The 16,902-nt window shown below is 36.8% G+C and overlaps 3 protein-coding genes across 5 annotated transcripts; all 3 read left to right on the top strand.

Annotated features, from left to right (window-relative positions):
• Positions 1–4,138: 4,138 nt before the first annotated feature.
• LOC128622464 (syncollin) lies at positions 4,139–4,708 on the top strand. The gene has a single exon (XM_053648996.1). The coding sequence runs from the start codon at positions 4,164–4,166 to the stop codon at positions 4,557–4,559; it is 396 nt and encodes a 131-aa protein (XP_053504971.1). The 5' UTR covers positions 4,139–4,163; the 3' UTR covers positions 4,560–4,708.
• Positions 4,709–4,798: 90 nt separating this feature from the next.
• Positions 4,799–8,395, top strand: gng8 (guanine nucleotide binding protein (G protein), gamma 8). The gene is made up of 3 exons (XM_053648998.1): positions 4,799–5,804; positions 6,690–6,830; positions 8,124–8,395. Exons 2-3 carry the CDS (start codon positions 6,747–6,749, stop codon positions 8,250–8,252), a joined length of 213 nt encoding a protein of 70 aa, XP_053504973.1. The 5' UTR covers positions 4,799–5,804; positions 6,690–6,746; the 3' UTR covers positions 8,253–8,395.
• Positions 8,396–11,162: 2,767 nt separating this feature from the next.
• tmem45b (transmembrane protein 45B) lies at positions 11,163–16,857 on the top strand. 3 transcript variants are annotated; one of them, XM_053648991.1, is made up of 7 exons: positions 11,163–11,345; positions 11,632–11,766; positions 13,706–13,926; positions 14,171–14,374; positions 15,622–15,806; positions 15,947–16,089; positions 16,255–16,857. In XM_053648991.1, the coding sequence occupies exons 3-7, from the start codon at positions 13,737–13,739 to the stop codon at positions 16,370–16,372; spliced, it is 840 nt and encodes a 279-aa protein (XP_053504966.1). In that variant the 5' UTR covers positions 11,163–11,345; positions 11,632–11,766; positions 13,706–13,736; the 3' UTR covers positions 16,373–16,857. The 3 variants fall into 3 exon arrangements, with proteins under 3 accessions (XP_053504966.1, XP_053504965.1, XP_053504967.1); XM_053648990.1 differs by lacking the exon at positions 11,632–11,766 and having other exon boundaries at positions 11,247–11,345; XM_053648992.1 differs by lacking the exon at positions 11,163–11,345 and having other exon boundaries at positions 11,406–11,766.
• The last annotated feature ends 45 nt before the right edge of the window (positions 16,858–16,902 follow it).

Here is a 16,902-nt window from a genome sequence, read left to right as displayed (position 1 = left end):
GTTAAAAACAAGCAAACAAACAAAAACTCTCAAATAAATAAATAAATCCTGACCACTTCTGATGCAAGATTAACTTGTACTAGAATGATGGGAAGAGAACAGTATGGAAAGGAAAGAAAGGAAGAACTCATAATCCAAAGCATACCATATCATCTGTAAAACATGTGGAGGATGGGTTATCGTATGGGCATACATGACTGCCAGTGGAACTGGGTCACTGGTGTTATTGATAATGTGACTGCTGATGGAAAAAGCAGGATGAATTCTAAAGCATTTAGAGCTGCTCAGATTCAGTCAAATTCTGCAAAACTTATAGGATGGTGCTTCACAGTACAGATGGATAATGAAACAAAACATACTACAAAAGCAAACCAAGGGCTTCTTAAGGCAAAGAACTTATATGTTCTTAAATGTCTGATGACCTCAACCCAATTGAACATGCTTTTCACTTACTGAAGAAAAACTGAAGGCAGAAAGTCCCTCAAACAAGCAGCATCTGAAGGTGGCTGCAGTAAAGGCCTGGCAAAGCATCTCAAGGGCGGAAACTCAGAATTTGGTGATGTCCTTAGGTTCCAGATTTCAGGCAGCTATTGACTGCAAATATTTGCATCCAAAAATTAAAATAATCCTAATATTTAGAACTATGCTAGCTTTTCCAATTACTTTTGAGCCTGTGAAAATGGAGGTTAATGCAATATTTTTGTTACACCCCTTGAGTTAAAAATTCTACACTTAGCTGGAAGTCTGCACTTCAATCACATCTTGATTGCTTTATTTCAAATCCATTGTGGTGGTGTATGAAGACAAAATTCTGAAAATTGTGCCGCTGTCCAAATGCTTATGGACCTGACTACATGTATGTATGTATTTATGTACGTGTGTATGTATGTGTGTATGTATGTGTGTATGCATATGTATGCATATCATATATAAAATATATAAATTAAATAATATAATATTTAAATAAAATATATAAATGTGCATATATTAAAATGTTGAGCCTGTATAGTCTTAAAAATACTTCCAAAAGCAACATTTTATAATGTATGACAGTGAATCATGTAATGGGTAGGACGAGAGATTGGTGAGACTGACCCTTACAAAACAGGTTAAAAAAGAACTAAAAAGCCATCGAGGTCCAGATCACCTTCACAGAGTTGAAACAGTGTACACAGGGTAGATTATCTACAATGCTGAATCAGTTTGACTTCTGATAATTTCATTTTGCTCTTACCGTCTGCAGTGAACAGCTGTGAACTTTCAAATGGTTGTGACAGGTGTCAATGTCGAGGTCACTTTCCTTTGCTATAAACCTTCAGAACACACAGGTGGCTACAGTGATATGAAAATAAATGTCTGTAGAGAATGAGCTATATCAAGCTATATTTTACTTGCTAAGATATTATTTAAGCATAATAACAACAACAGCAATAACAATAATAATAATAATAATAATAATAATAATAATAATAATAATAATGATTGCTACTGCTCTGACCCCCAGATTTTTTAGAATTATTTAGAAACATCTGAAGGTATTTATGTTTTTAACATAAACATACATACATGAAAGTATTTATGTCTCATCAGCCTGGGCCTTTTTCCCACTTTGTGCAAGTTTAAACAAGTCTCAAGACGATGTGACCCAAATTTGGTGAAGAGGACAACATTTGAAGGAGGAGTAGCAAGTAGTAGATGAAAGCCTTTTTGGCATGTTATTGTAACTTTTGACCAGTAAGTGGTGCTGTTATGAAATTTGTTGCATAGCATCAGGGCATGGTCCTGAAGAAGCCTACCAAGATTTAAGTCAGCGTGCAAGGTCATTGCCGAGATATAGCCTCACTTCCTGTTTGGTGGCTTTTCTGTCAGATTTGTTGGCACATTACGGGCAAATCTTTTGGAATATCTTTTAATAATTTTTGTCCAGGATGGTCTGAAGATGATGTTTGCCAAATTTGGTGTTGGTTGGATATAATTTGTAGTTGGAGTAGTGAAAAAACAGTTTTTGACAAAATGTAAGAAAGTCACCACAATGTACACTAGATTTTCAGATGGTGGTGTGCATTCACTTCACCATACTCCAGGGAATTATATGGAAAAAATTCCTTTGGTAACTTTTGTTCAGACAGATGCCTACCAAGTTTTGTGTCGTTGCTGAGATACAGCCTCACTTCCTGTTTGGTGACTTCACTGCCAGATTCATTGGGCCATTATAGGCAAACATTTTGGAGTATCAAAATTCTTTTGATCATATTTGTGTGCCTTACTCAGAGGATGATGTTTCCCAAATTTGGTAAAGATTGGACAAAATTTATAGGAGAGGTAGAGGAAAAAAAAACAGTTTTTGAAAAATCCAAGATGGTGGAAAATCTAAGTAGGCAGAAATTGACGTCATAGAATGTTGAACTCATCTTAATCATCTTGATGGGATGCCTTTAAAAAGTTTTTAATTTTAACCTTAACCCTAACCCTAACCACAGTTCAAAATTTATGACATACTTCCAACTTAGGCCAAGGCCCGGACTGGCCATCAGGAGCACCAGGAGAATTTCCGGTGGCCTGACAACTGATTTGGCCTGCTGCCCTGCTGTTAAAAAAAAACACAACATTTTATTTATTATTTTATATTATTGTGTGTCCTATGTACTCAAGTGATGCTTTCTGACCTCATCGTTTGATAATAAATTAATAATAAATCATGAACCTGTTAGTTTTGACTTGCAACGCTACCATTCTCCTCAGCTCCGGTGAACGGTTTGGAACAGAGTCATCACTGCACAGATCAAGCATGGAGAGGAAGAGACTAGGTGGAACAGAGAGGGAAAAGGCATGCAAAAAGAAAACCCTCTAAAAAGAAGCGGCAAAAATGTAACAAAATTACTGACCAGTTCAAGTGCAGGTCAGTCTCATCTGTAAATACTGTAGCATTGTGTTCACTAACTTACCAAGTATTAACCACATTTTCACTACTAGCAAATGTTAGTACTATTACTATCGTCACTCAAAATATGCTAAAGGACAGCATTATCTATTGTAAAATTATAATACTAAGTAATTTAGCAGACAAATATCCAAATTTATTATTTTAAATGTTGAAATTACACATACAGCTAGGGCAAGCAGCAAGGTCATATCATGTTCAGTATTAGGATTTTTCTAAACAGATATTGTCATGATGTAGTTAGTATATAACAGATATTTAGGCAATTTAGAAAATGATGTCTTCCCATATGTGAGGTTGAAAAAAAAAAAATTCTTCTATTTTTCACAATAAGGTGGAGAGAGTCAACCTGGCACTAGCTCTGTGCAGTAGTGACACTTCAGAGTCAACCTGAGATGACAGGTAGAGGTAAATTAAAAGGAATTAAATATACTTTAAGATATTTGTATGAAATATAATATGGTTAAACCTATGGTTAAATTGCCCTAATGTGATACATAAATTTGAACTAAAAGAAATTTAGATTCTGTGCTCACAAATTACAGTGACAAATTACAGTGTGCTCACAAATTACAGTTCACTTATACACTTATAAACAGTTTTCATTTGCCAACAATGTGGAGACAATTCTGTTCATAGCATACATGAAAAATGGCAAAAAAGGTGTCTTTTGTTTACACCTCTTTTGAATTTAATGTACTTTTATGAGTGAAAAGTAGAGAGTTACTGGCAGCTTTGCACTTCTGGTTTTGTTAAATGCTTGGCATACCCATGTAAGCTGATATAAATTAGGACTGCTTCATTAACTCTAGGTTTCTTGTTTATGTTTTTGCACATATACAAAGCATCCACCATACATAACCCTGTCTAAAATCACACAAACCTTTCCTCAAAATGGATTACATAAAAGGAATTATTTTCAGCATTCAGTCTACTATGAAAGTTACCTAACCCTGTATCTCTATAGGCAAGTGGCAGGAAAAAATGGTTGAAAAGCAAAATTAGGTTGAGAAAGCATTTATCTAATAGTTTAAATAAATAAAATCAATACAGTACATCTATGTACCTTGTTAGTATAAAATGTTCCATAAACAATATGTTGAAATTCCCATGAATATCCTCCACCCCATCTGTTGCTATTCACACACTGACCAGTGGTGAGTGAGAGCTTTGTGTATATAAGCCTGGATTAAACCACTCACAGCCCTAACACACTGAAACCATGAAGGTTGTGTTTGCTCTGCTTTTCTGCGCTCTGTGTTTCCTGGGCCTGGATGCTCAATGCCCAGACCCGGGCACCCTGAGAGACGCTGAGGGTAACAAGATCTGTGCTCGCATGTTTGAAGACAGCAACTACTACTACGACCAAAGCTGTGGGGGAGAGTACATCGATGCCTATCCCAGTGAAGACGTCCCAATCATTCCATGGCGCTGGAACAACCGCATATCTTCTCTGGTGGTGAACAAGCTGTGCTCCCTGACTGTGTGGTCTCGCGTCAAGAAGAATGGAAGCAAGCGGAAGTTTTCTTCTGGCATCCAATACCGCCTTAAAGACGTGCAGCAGGGCCTGCTCGGAAACTGGGACAATGACATCTCTGCGTATTACTGCGTGTGCTAGATGCTGCTGAAGCAAGCAGATGAGGAGAGACTGAAAATCAACTACTGATGGGAAGAATCTAATAAATTAATTTTGTAATCTGTTAAATTAAAATGTGCAGACATGAATGATTTTAAATTGTATAAAACATTAAATTTGTTTCATCTGCATTCTGAAATGATGTCTGGATGCTCCATTAGTAGACAGCTTCAAGAGAAACACTAACTAGAAATCCTGCTAAATTAAAAAAAAAAAACATCACAAAAATTCTAGTATTTGAGATATGAAAAACTGGGCAGGTTTTTTTTGAAGGTCCATGGATGTCTAGGCTTTCCTAAGACATCAAGCTGAGTTGTGTGACTTCCCTGTAGCACTCTTGCGCTCCTTGCTGTGTGTAGACCAATAAATGAATGAAAACAGCGGCTAATGAGGCAGCTGACATTAAAATCCGGAGGTGGAATCCAGACCCCTGTGGTGAGATCCACGACTCTAGTGCCACTGCCGATGGGCTGTGAGACAAGTGACTAAAAGATCAGACTTTTTCTCAAGTTCTTTGAAGGTCTTAAGTATGCACATGATTGAGAAAGAGCTCTTGGACAAGTTTTTTTTTTTAAATCCCAGATCCAATAACTCTCAAATTATTAGAGATCTGCATGAAGCTTATACTTTCTGTCATATGTTTAACAGAAATGGTTATTAGAGAGGTAGTGAAATCATCTTAGGTTACTGAGTCTTGGGTAAAAGGTAAATATTTGGAGGTGGAGTGCAGAAACAGACTGTACAGTATCTCTGGTGACTCTGGCGAGCCACAGGCTCTTAGTAACACCCACTGAAGTGGTTTCCAACAGACTACATATCTAGGAATGAATATTTGTTTGAGGTCAGATTGGACTGATCCGACTGATCGTATAATTCAATATTTTTTACCTCTGTATGAGGACATTACCTCATACTATTAGCTCATAATAATCATGAATTTAAAAAACAACTACAGCACTCAATTTTCTTTTCCTCCATCCATGAAAGATAGACTCAATAGAAGGTCACACCACATGAAGTCTGGGACTCACCTATGCAGCCCGATATGGGGGGAGGAATAAGCGCTAATTATGAGAGGAGGCAACCTTTCCCATCCCTCCTACCCACTTAACTCCTCAGTGTCTCCTCATTTGCTTCTGTAACATTGGTAATGTGAGCGTCGTATAACCAACAATAAAGCTCAAATTCTGCAGTTAGAATCTTGGACATTCTTGGAGCTTCTCTGCGGTAAGTCTGTCATTAAACCTTAAAAACCTTCTCTGTGCAGAATATAGTATAAGATATAAGTGGGTATGTGAATTTTAACCTTGGCATATTTTTAATGGGGATAACAGGAAGGATAACAATAATGATGCAATGTGCTATGCAAATGAAATGTGTAGGATTATAATATTGCAAATGTATTATCATCAAATGTATGATCATGCAGAATATTTAGGCTATAATTATATAAACAGGAAAATAAGAAAGGTGCACAAAAGAGTCAGATGCACAGATTGAATTTGTGCTTATACTGAAATGATCATTTTAAGTTTTAGTTCTATTTCACTTCATTTATTTCACCCAATTCAGTCAATAAAACTTGATAGATTTTCTGCTGAAATTTCAGCCATAAATACTGTGTTAATAATTCAACCCAGCTTAAGATACAATTAATATAAAAGGTTACTGAAGGGAAATTGTCGTAGGCATGGGACGCTGAGCAGCTTATTGGCAGCCTCATGAGGATACCTGTACTTGTGCTGTATTCCCCCACTGAGCCTCACGGTGCATACAACCAGCTGAGACCCAGACAGCCTCAACAAAACAATTACTGCTGCTCCACCTCACCTCGGCCTCTAATGAGAGGAGGAAAAAAGAACAGTTAGAAAGCTACAGGTGAAATTGAAATAACTCTTAAAAAAAACAACAACAACAACAACAAAAAACAAAAACAAGGCTTTTAAGATTTGAATGCACTGCGTTTTTAGATATGATGCTTTTTCTTTTCCTAAATTGCACACATATGGTACAGACTGAAATCACAAAAATTATAAATATCATCAGAGAAGTTAAGGTTTTTGGGTTTTTTTTTTTTTGCCTTAAATGTATTCCTGTAATCTCTGACCACAGGAGTAAGCTGAACCACTTGTTTAGGAGTGATCTTGGTTAAGAAGTGCGCTAAGCAGAATGTCCAACAACATGGCCAAGATCGCAGAAGCTCGGAAGACAGTGGAACAGTTAAAACTGGAGGTTAACATCGACAGGATGATGGTGAGAGACCAATACTATGCTGCAGACATCACCTAGACACCTCCCTACTCCTATATCTGATTTTTTCTGACATACTTATAGTATATGGAGCAAAGTGTGTCTTTGTGTCCTATGCTGTTAATTATCTTAAATACCTTTTGTAACACTGGTACCGCTCTGCTGTCACATGAGAGTTGCTGTCTAAATAGACATCATTTTCAGAAAATAAAAGCAGAAAATTTTCATTTAGAATAATAGTCTGTGCAACAGTACTAATATCAAATGTGTAAGAAAAATGTTTTTCACAGTGAATGTAGTCTCAGGCACAGATGCTCCTCCCAAAAGGTGTTGAGTGTCTGATATCTTTTGTGCACATTTCCGGACGAAAGCTTCAGAATCCTAAACATTTCAATCACACAGCCGTGTATCTTTTTTTTCTTGAGACATAATTCACTAGATTTTAAAAAGTTCACAGAATTCCATCTTTAAACGTTATCAAAGCAGTTAGTGGTGAGTAAACGAGAATCTTCTGTGACTGCCAACAGGATTTGGAAAACGTCTGTGGCTCATTGTGTCATGTCAGTCAAATTGCTTCTTTTTTATTTTTATTTTTTAACATTGCAATTCTAAGGGGAGGTTTGTCCACCACTTTGCAATATGTGAATACACAAGATCATTTTTTTAAATCCATCTGTTGCTATATAAATATTTTTCATACTCCTCTACTCTGGAACGGAATGACCATAGGATCACCACATATTATTTTGATGGTAGTTCATTCCCATCTCATGTGAGTGTGTGTATGTGTGTGGGTGTGTGATGCTGGTATGAGTGTACTGCAGTGCTGTTGGGGTTTAAATGTTGTGTTAAACACATACTGCATTTTAGACAACAATAGTATAATAGTATAATCTTCTTTCCATGCACAAATTGTGATAATAGTTTTTTAGTCCTTCAACAGTGTCAGTTAATGTGCCTGATATGCTCACACCAGCAACACACATACACAACCCTGTTACTGTCTCTGCTATGCTTAGAATGCTACAACATCTAAATAACGTCTGCTTAGTTATGGGCCTATGATGGTCCATTTCCAAGGATAGATGATACAGACGGTGGCTGAAGCATTGTATAGCAACAGCTTGGCTACAGTCAATTGTAAAGTTTTTTCTCTACAAAATGTCCTATATATGAATATAGTTGTACCTGATAAATGGTTAATGAGTGTAGATACAAGGTAGGCATATCTAATAAAAGGCCTACTGAGTGCATGTGATCTATTTGCTCAGCTGAGTTTACATCTCTTGTTTTCAGGTGTCTAAAGCAGCCGCTGAGCTGATGTCATACTGTGAATCTCACGCCAAAGAAGATCCGCTCATCTCTACTTTGCCCAACTCTGAAAACCCCTTTAGAGAGAAGAAGATCTTCTGTGCAATTTTGTAGATTCCAGTTCAGTCGCCTAATCACATTCGACTGTTCACTTTAATGATATTCACAGTGCTGCTTGAAAGTTTAACAATTTTCTATATATCTGCATAAATATGACGTAAAACATCATCAGATTTTCTCTCACGTCCTAAAAGTCGGCAAAGAGAACCCAATTAAACAAATGAGACAAAAAATATTATATTTTATAATTTATTATTATTATATATTTATAATATTATATTTATTTATTGAGGAAAATGATCTAATATTATATATACTATTAATTCTGTGAGTTGCAAAAGTATGTGAACCTCTAGGATTAGCAATTTAATTTGAAGGTGACATTAGAGTCAGGTGTTCAATCAATGGGATGACAATCAGGTGTGAGTGAGTGCCCAGTTTTACATTTACATTTATTCATTTAGAAGACGCTTTTATCCAAAGCGACTTACAAATGAGAAAATACAAGCAAAAGTTTTATTTAAAGAACAGAAATGTATCAGAGTCTGATCTTCACAACACATGTTTGTGAGAGTGTATCATGGCATAAACAAAGGAGATTTCTGAGTTACAGAAACAGTTACCGGAAACGTTTAGTTGCAGTTATTGCTGCACAAGGGAGCCACACCAGATACTGAAAGCAAACGTTCACGTACTTTTGCCACTCACAGATATGTAATATCTCCTCAATAAGTTACTCAATATGTAATATGTTCCTCAATAACTAAACGGCCAAGTATAATATTTTAGTCTCATTAGTTAAATCGGGTTTCCTTTATTTACTTTTAGAACTCGTGTTAAAATCTGATGATGTTTTAGGTCATATTTATGAAGAAATATAGAAAATTCTACACTGTAAAACCGGATAAGTTCATTTAACTCAAAAAATTTGAGGAAACTAAATACCTCAAAATTTTTAAGTTGATAAATCAATTTCTTTAAGTCAAATACACTTAAATATAACAAGTTTGAGAATTAACTCAAACTTGTTATATTTAAGTGTATTTGGCTTAATGAAATTGATTTATCAATGTAAAAATTTTGAGGTAATTATTTTCCTCAAATTTTTTGAGTTAAATGAACTATCCGGTTTTACACTGTAAAGGGTTCACAAACTTTCAAGCACCACTGTATATCCATGAACACATTTAGGTCAGCTACATTTTTTTAGGAGTTACATTTTTGACATTCTAAATTACTGTCCCAACTTCTCAGCTGAACTTGTTTTTATAGTGACTTATCCAAATTTTCCAGTGGAACTGTATTTTCAATATAGCTTTTCATATGTGGAAACATTTTATTGTAAATAATTTGTTTCGTGTATCTGGTGTCTTTCTCCTTACAGAAAAATGAAATACATTTCACACGTGATCATAAGATTTTCACGTATGAGCATGTGGGGTTTTGCCCTTGTGAATTCACGGAAATGTGACATCATGTGTATATGTGAATATGTGAAAAATGAAGCCACATGCACCACATGTGAAATAGAAATACCCTACATGTCTAAAAACCACATCATGACCTTTACATTATAAGGTTCTAACTACCATTCAATCTTACTGCAAATAAAACACCAGATTAAACACCAAGGTCACAATATTGATCAAATTTCACAAGTGTATCATGTGATTATTCACATGTTAAGTTTGTGTGATGTTTCTGTAAGCGTTGTTGTAATTTCTATGTCATGCAGGACTCTTAAATTATTCAGCTCTCTTTTAAAATGACAAGTAACTGTACACTGAAGATGCCCTCATGCTTATTTTCAAAGGCAGCATTTTCAACACTAAGGTCTGTAGAAGCCTCAGTCACAAGAAAGAGCCAAACTGACACAAATACTATAAAAGATTGAAATGCTTTTCATCTCCAGCTTGTAAGAGTGCTGTTACGTGCTCAGTGACTACATGGATATGGAAGATGTTGTCTTAGATCTGTGCTCTGGGCTGTCGATTTGATAGGAGCTAATGGATGAATCATGAGATTCATTTCACATTAAGGTGACGCTAAGGCTTTCTTCTGCATGGCTCAATTAAAAATGCATTTTGAGGTCAGGAGCAAAGTTCCCTTTGTCTCTGCTCATTCAGGCACGTCGTGTCTGTTAACGTCCATGAAGATGGTTTAAACATTAACCTGAACTACAACAGCCGCACCCATTCAATAACCAAGCTCTGAAGAGATATATACAAACATACAGTATACTGTTTCATAAACTCACCCTACATGTCACTATATGTGTAACTCTGTACTGAAATTAATTTGAATGCACTGTTTGTATAGATGACTAAAGCAGTGGATTAAGTTCAACAAAATAGACTGCATGTGAACATTGTAATGAATCTCCTGGTTACACAATTGCACTTTTTGACCATGTAGTACACGGTTATAGAAGGGAATTATTTAGGTATAATCGCAGTATCCGGTGTCACCCAGATGAGGATGGGTTTCCTTCTGAGTCTGGTTCCTCTCAAGGTTTCTTCCTCATGGCATCTCAGGGAGTTTTTCCTTGCCACAGTCGCCTCTGACTTGCTCATTAGGGATATATTCATACATTTAAAATCTATATTCTGAATTTATATATTTCTTTAAAGCTGCTTTATGTACATTGTTAAAAGCGCTATACAAATTGAATTGAATTGAATTGAAGTGAGCTGGGGGTACAGGTGTTCCTACTAAAGTGGCCATTCAGTGCGTATTATAAATTTCACCATACATTTTTTTTTAAAACTCTGCCCATGTCATAATTTTTCACATCTAATGCATGAGATTTTATTTTTCATATATGATCACACATTATTCACGTGTTTACTTGATCTCACACCTGCAATTTCAGGGCATTACGCATGGGGGTATTGCATTTAAAAAGAGAGGGGTTTCCATCTGTAGGTTTTGTTTGGAGAATCAAGAAGCAAAAATGTTCTGAGTAGGAGTTTAGAAATCTATGCGGGAGGTGGACAGGGTCAGAGCAGGCGGGGCGGATGAACCAGTAGACAGGTAACTAAGTGTGTCTCCATCTCAACACACACACACACACACACACACAAACACACATGTGTGTGAGCAAGCTCCACTGGTTACTCCAGTGTGACAACGCGGATTAAAGCACAGGTAGGAGCAATTTAGAAGTATTTTTATTTGTATTTTTTATTGAATGATTTTAAATGATTTTAAAATAAGAATTACAGTTAATATAGCTGACACATTATCTAAGGTGAAAACGTAATTCTTTTAATCACCAGGTTGCAATTTATAATAAAAGGATAGGGTTTAGTTATTTGATTAATTACGAGGCCGGGATTGTGAACGCGCGCGTCGTGACCGCGCAATTAGGTTTCAGGAAACCTGTCGCGTAGGTTTGGGAAAGGAAAGTAACTTGCTTTCTTTGTGTAAACAGAACAAGGAGCATTTCGAAGACAGGTTTCAGTGATCAGTATTAGCAAGTCATCACAGAACTTGTATGAAACAGAAGGAAAGTTTATGTTGGCAATGCTGGAGGTCTGAGGTCGAAGCAGTGCGCAAGTGTACACAGGTAAGACAAGGATTGTGAATGTGATTACCTTTCAAAATAGATCAATAAAAAGAGTGGGAAATTTGATAGAAATAGTGCAGTTTCTGTCTAAAGCCAACCTTCATCATCAAACGAACCATGCAGCATTCAAAAACAAAACAAAACAAAAACAAAACCAAAAAAATTCTGGGCTGTAATAATAAAGCCTTTATATAAACTATAGTATAAGCTGACAATAGTTCTGGTGGAAATATTTATAGCATATCAGTGCGCTCCTTCTGTTATGTTATCGTTTCTATAGTAACAACACATTCACAGGGAGTTACTGAATATATCCACATAGGCTAATCTTAGACTAATAATACACGAATTAAAGAAAAACATATAGCCTAATCATTGACATAGTGAAGTGTTCTGTTCAGAGATGTTTATTTCATTATGGAAAGAGTCTCCGGTGTCAGTGCTTTGTAACAGTCAGTAAGTTTTCCACCACGTGAGAGTTTAACAGAAAAGTTTGTGCTTTCCGGTTTCTCACAAGCTACTGTATGGTTTTGTCTTACTGACTTTAAGAGACTAAAAACAAGAGAAGCTGGTGAGAGAAAGACTGTTTATAACTGCTGTAAAGTTAATGAGAACAGGAAAAAACTTGTCCACAACAATAAATGCAAGTATAAATGGATAGCATGATGTGTGGTTCATTAATAAATAAAAAATCGACGAATTGTTGACAAATCACTGCAGAATAAGAGGATGAACACACTTGAGGGCATGCAGTTATAAGAAAATAACCCACTTCAGGGGCGGTAAAAGTAACTCTTCTTTGCACCATGGCTGCATCATACGAACTTGTCATTGATGATTTTTTTTATAGAAGTACATTCTGTCATGCTTTACTGCTTATGTATCATGTGTTCATATGTATTCATATAGCCAAACAAGTGGTGCACCTGTACACACTGCGTTGTCAACAAAGGAATTTTTATCCAGAAACAATGTGCTCACTTCACATCCACCGTATTCACCAGATCTCGCTCCTTGTGACTTCTCTTTGTTCCTGAAATGAAAAATGAGACTGAAGGGGAAAAGAGTCACCACCAGAAAAAAAAAAACATGGGAGGCTCTAGACATGATGACAAAACATGACTACAGGAAATATTTCCAGGAATGAGAGAAACCCTGGGAGAAGTGTATATGCATCACAAGGAGAGTACTTTGACAATTCGGGGAATTTTTGGGTCCCCCCCCTCGAAGTGTATTGTTGCCACAACAGCACGGGGCATGTAGCAGATGATCTGATTGGTGGGAAGTTGTTGATATGGATGTGTCATTGCTATTTTTTAGATTGGTGGAGAAAATCACTGAGTGTAAACAGGACATGCGGACATGCTACATATGTCGATATGACATATCGATAGAGTTGATATATGAATAAAAATCATTGCAAATAAAGTTGTATTTTAATGTAATTATTCTTCTAATACTTTCATTATTATTTGAAAATAGTAGTAACTTGTAAAAATGATGAGACTCCTTCTATAAGCATGCGTGTTTTTGACATTGAGTGTCGTTTGGCTGTACAGTATGTAATCTTTTGTATGTAATCAAATAATCTTTAACAGAATTGTCATTTTGTAACTATCAAGCCAAATAAATGCACATTGTTCAGAGTACGGCAGTGGATAAATGGTGACCTAAAATTCTTATCACTTTGGAGAACTTTATCACTCTGCTGTATTAGTAAACTATTTTAATTCACAGAGATAAGAACTTTGTCATGTGTAAACTCATAAACAGCAATGCAAATTTGAAGACAGTTAAAGAGGGAAGCTAAATACAGATTGTGTTTTTCCATTGTGTGTCACAAAATAGGCCATGCCACAGAGGTTTGTGAGGGTTGTGAGGTTTATATTTGTTCTTCCTTTTGAATCATCTTTCATTCTCAAATGATTTTCTTGTGTAGTGTTGAAGAAAGGAATAGAAGCAGATAAAAGATGGCCAACTTCAAAGGACATGCACTGCCTGGCACTTTCTTCTTTCTGTTTGGTTTCTGGTGGTCTGTGAAATATCCGCTGCAACACAGCTGGAAGAAGAGACAACATGGCACGAGGCAAAGTCTGCCTCTGTTCTTTAACAGGATAGACCTCATTGAGGGGAGCCTAAAGATCTTTTTCGCTTTTGTTGGTGAGTGATGAACACATACTCATGAACATTTTGGGTTTTGACGTGTATTTTGAAGAAATGAGATCATTTTGGATGATGCTCAACATAATCTAACATAATAATACATGAATTATTTTTTTTTGTTATTCACAAACATAACAAACACATAATTGTTGACATAGTGAAGCATTCTGTTCAGAGATTATGGAATCTAATTATGGAAGGTGTTGTAACAGTCAGTAAGTTTGTTTTGGTCTTGTTCCAGGCATTATGGCCGAGCAGTTTGTACCTGATGGACCTCATGCTCACCTTTTTAACGGGGCGTGGGTGAAACTAATGAACTGGCAACACAGCACCATGTACCTCTTCTTTGGCATCTCCGGCATTGCAGATGTTCTCAGCATGTCCTCGCTTCCTGTACCAGCTGGACTTGACCGACTGGGCCTGTCTCTCGCTCTCTTTGTAGAAGGTACAACCAGTCAAACAAGCCCCCCCCTCTTTAAATCCTGCATTTTGACAGATATAAGCTGATGTTCCATTGATTTGCTCGCCTTTCTAGATGTTGCACAATCTTGGGAAACATACTAACTGCTCCATAGATTTATTAGTGCAGTGGCCTGCAGCAAACACTAACTGTGTGTTGGGGGCAGGACTCCTGCTGCCCCATGATCAAGGGAGAAGCTGCAGACAGGACAGTTAATGACAGGGTTACCAAATCGGGCTAGTTTAAAAAATAGACCATGGCTGCCAAGATATTGTTTTATAGCAAATAATCAGAATTAAATCTAACAAAATCTCACAATCAAAGACAGTGTAAATGCAGTCAGTACACATTATGGTGAACAGAAACATTTCTCATTTATAGTGTAAGACATATTGCGCACATTGGGAGAGGGAAAGAGGGATGGAGTGGATAATGTCTGTATATCAGAAATGTGTGTGCATAATAGTGAACTTGTTTCCCATGCTAAGGCTGAGAAAAAGAACAAAAACGTGTCTCTATCTTTCAATGCATTAATTATTTGGGCTAGTTCCAGGTCTTTTCTATTGTTTTTGAGATGGAAATTTTGCTGAAACCTGGCAACCCTGGTCAATGATATCAAACACTGTAACAAATACTCAAAACAAGCTGCTAGATTTTATGCTGGATGACTGTATGTTGTCATCTCTGAAATAAGTCAAGTGTGATTGGCTCTCAACTCAATTTTGTTTAAGGCTGTGTTGTTATTAATGTCATCCTGCTCCACCACAATCTATGTTCACAAGCTGCAACGTTGCAAAAGCACAAGCTGTTTCAAAATCACTGTGTTTATACTTAGAAATGAAGAAAAACTAATGGGAGAGGATATTTTTTTCTGATTCATTTCCTTTCTCTGGATGTCTGCTTTTATTGAGGTTGACTTGTATGTACACTGCTAGTTACCTTTTGGTTTCTGGTGTTTCATGTTTTATGTAAGGAGTAAAACACGAGGGGCATGCTCTTATAGGAAAACAATCAATGACATGGTGGCATAATGTGTCACGATGCGAAGCAGAGTTACTCTTACCACCACAAAGCTGAATATTTTTTAATCACCACACATCCTGAAATGTTTTATTTCTCTTTTAACTGTTAGAGTTTTGCCCGGCAGTGAATATAATTAGTGTAGTGACTGGGAATATTGTCATCATTCATGAATGGCAGCTATAATAGTTTTCCTGTCATCTCTTTTCCAGGTTTCCTTTTCTATTTCCATCTACACAATCGGACTGCTCTGGACCAGCACATTCACTCGTTGTTGCTAGTGGCTGTATTTGGTGGTGCAGCCAGCACGATACTTGAGGCCTTCCTGCGAGATAACTGTCTGCTTGAGGTGTTCAGGAGCAGCCTGGCTATTCTGCAAGGCACCTGGTTCTATCAGGTATGCTCAATGTCAAAGCGCAGTTAACCCACTCTTCAGTTTACCTTGTGGTCCAATAGAGATGAATAGAAGATCTCATCATTAAGAACGTAATTTAGTACCTCTTAAGACTCTGAACTAACAATTATTTCCTACGTCAGATTGGTTTTGTGTTGTATCCTCTAAATGGAGACATGTGGGAAGAGGAAGACCATGGCAACATCATGTTTATTACTATGTGCTTCTGTTGGCATTACGCAGTAGCCCTGCTGATTGTGGGCGTGAACTACAGCACAGTGTGGTGGTGAGTGCAAATCATTGTCAAATCTGACTCAAAACATGAGGTTAGGTGTGTTAGAACCAGGAAAACACTTCTGAATGTGATAGCAGGGGAAGGTTGGGAATCACAGCTGTAAATCAGTAACCTGTATAAATGAAAGGAATAAATAATTTTTCCATCCTCTTCCAGGATCACAAACAGGTTTGGAGTTAAGCAGAGGATGGATTTAGAAATTGGCCTCAGGAAAACCACTCACCTAGACTCTAGTTCCCAGAAGGCTTTGCTCCAGGAGTCAGATGAAGAATAGACTTCTGGTAACTAGCATGAGAAGATTTCAGCTGACATCAATGACAACAGTAGAGATGTGAGCAGGACTTGTTGAATTACACTCAGGAATTCTAACCAATCCCGCTTGTTCACACATTTTTGGTTATCCAGTCTGCAATATTTTCTACCTAGGTGCGATGCTCACCAACATGTTAACAGTTATTGTGGATGACTGAATAAATATTATTCATGAATAAATATTTAAAAGAGTACACTAATATTTAGGATTGTATTTGATTAAGTGGCATCACAGAGCAAAATCAAACAGTCAGAAAGCTTCCCTATAAGCCAAGTTAAAAGCACAATAATGTGTTATCAAAAAACAGTTTTGACTCTAAAGTGAGAAAATGCTGATGTCAGTGCCTAGAAGCCATCTCTTATGCACTTATAGTCTTGCAAAACAGCATAATTGCATGAGTGTGAGTTACACTGAACCTGTGAATAAAGCACACTTTTTTCCAAAGTGGTGGCGAAGTGCTTTGTCTTTTATTCAGCACCTAGAAGAACCTG

Source organism: Ictalurus furcatus, chromosome 18 (genome assembly GCF_023375685.1).
Source record: "Ictalurus furcatus strain D&B chromosome 18, Billie_1.0, whole genome shotgun sequence".
In the NCBI taxonomy this organism is placed as follows: Eukaryota; Metazoa; Chordata; class Actinopteri; order Siluriformes; family Ictaluridae; genus Ictalurus; species Ictalurus furcatus.
This window is presented reverse-complemented; position numbering and strand designations above follow the sequence as displayed.

What these genes read in the sequence shown, in the direction of transcription:
- LOC128622464 (XM_053648996.1), top strand. Translation starts at nt 4,164, where the DNA reads ATGAAGGTTGTGTTTGCTCTGCTTTTCTGCGCTCTGTGTTTCCTGGGC.
- gng8 (XM_053648998.1), top strand. Translation starts at nt 6,747, where the DNA reads ATGTCCAACAACATGGCCAAGATCGCAGAAGCTCGGAAGACAGTGGAA. An exon ending in TTAACATCGACAGGATGATG is followed by an intron (nt 6,831 to 8,123) that starts GTGAGAGACCAA and finishes TCTTGTTTTCAG; the next exon opens with GTGTCTAAAGCAGCCGCTGA.
- tmem45b (XM_053648991.1), top strand. Translation starts at nt 13,737, where the DNA reads ATGGCCAACTTCAAAGGACATGCACTGCCTGGCACTTTCTTCTTTCTG. An exon ending in GATCTTTTTCGCTTTTGTTG is followed by an intron (nt 13,927 to 14,170) that starts GTGAGTGATGAA and finishes GTCTTGTTCCAG; the next exon opens with GCATTATGGCCGAGCAGTTT. An exon ending in AACTACAGCACAGTGTGGTG is followed by an intron (nt 16,090 to 16,254) that starts GTGAGTGCAAAT and finishes ATCCTCTTCCAG; the next exon opens with GATCACAAACAGGTTTGGAG.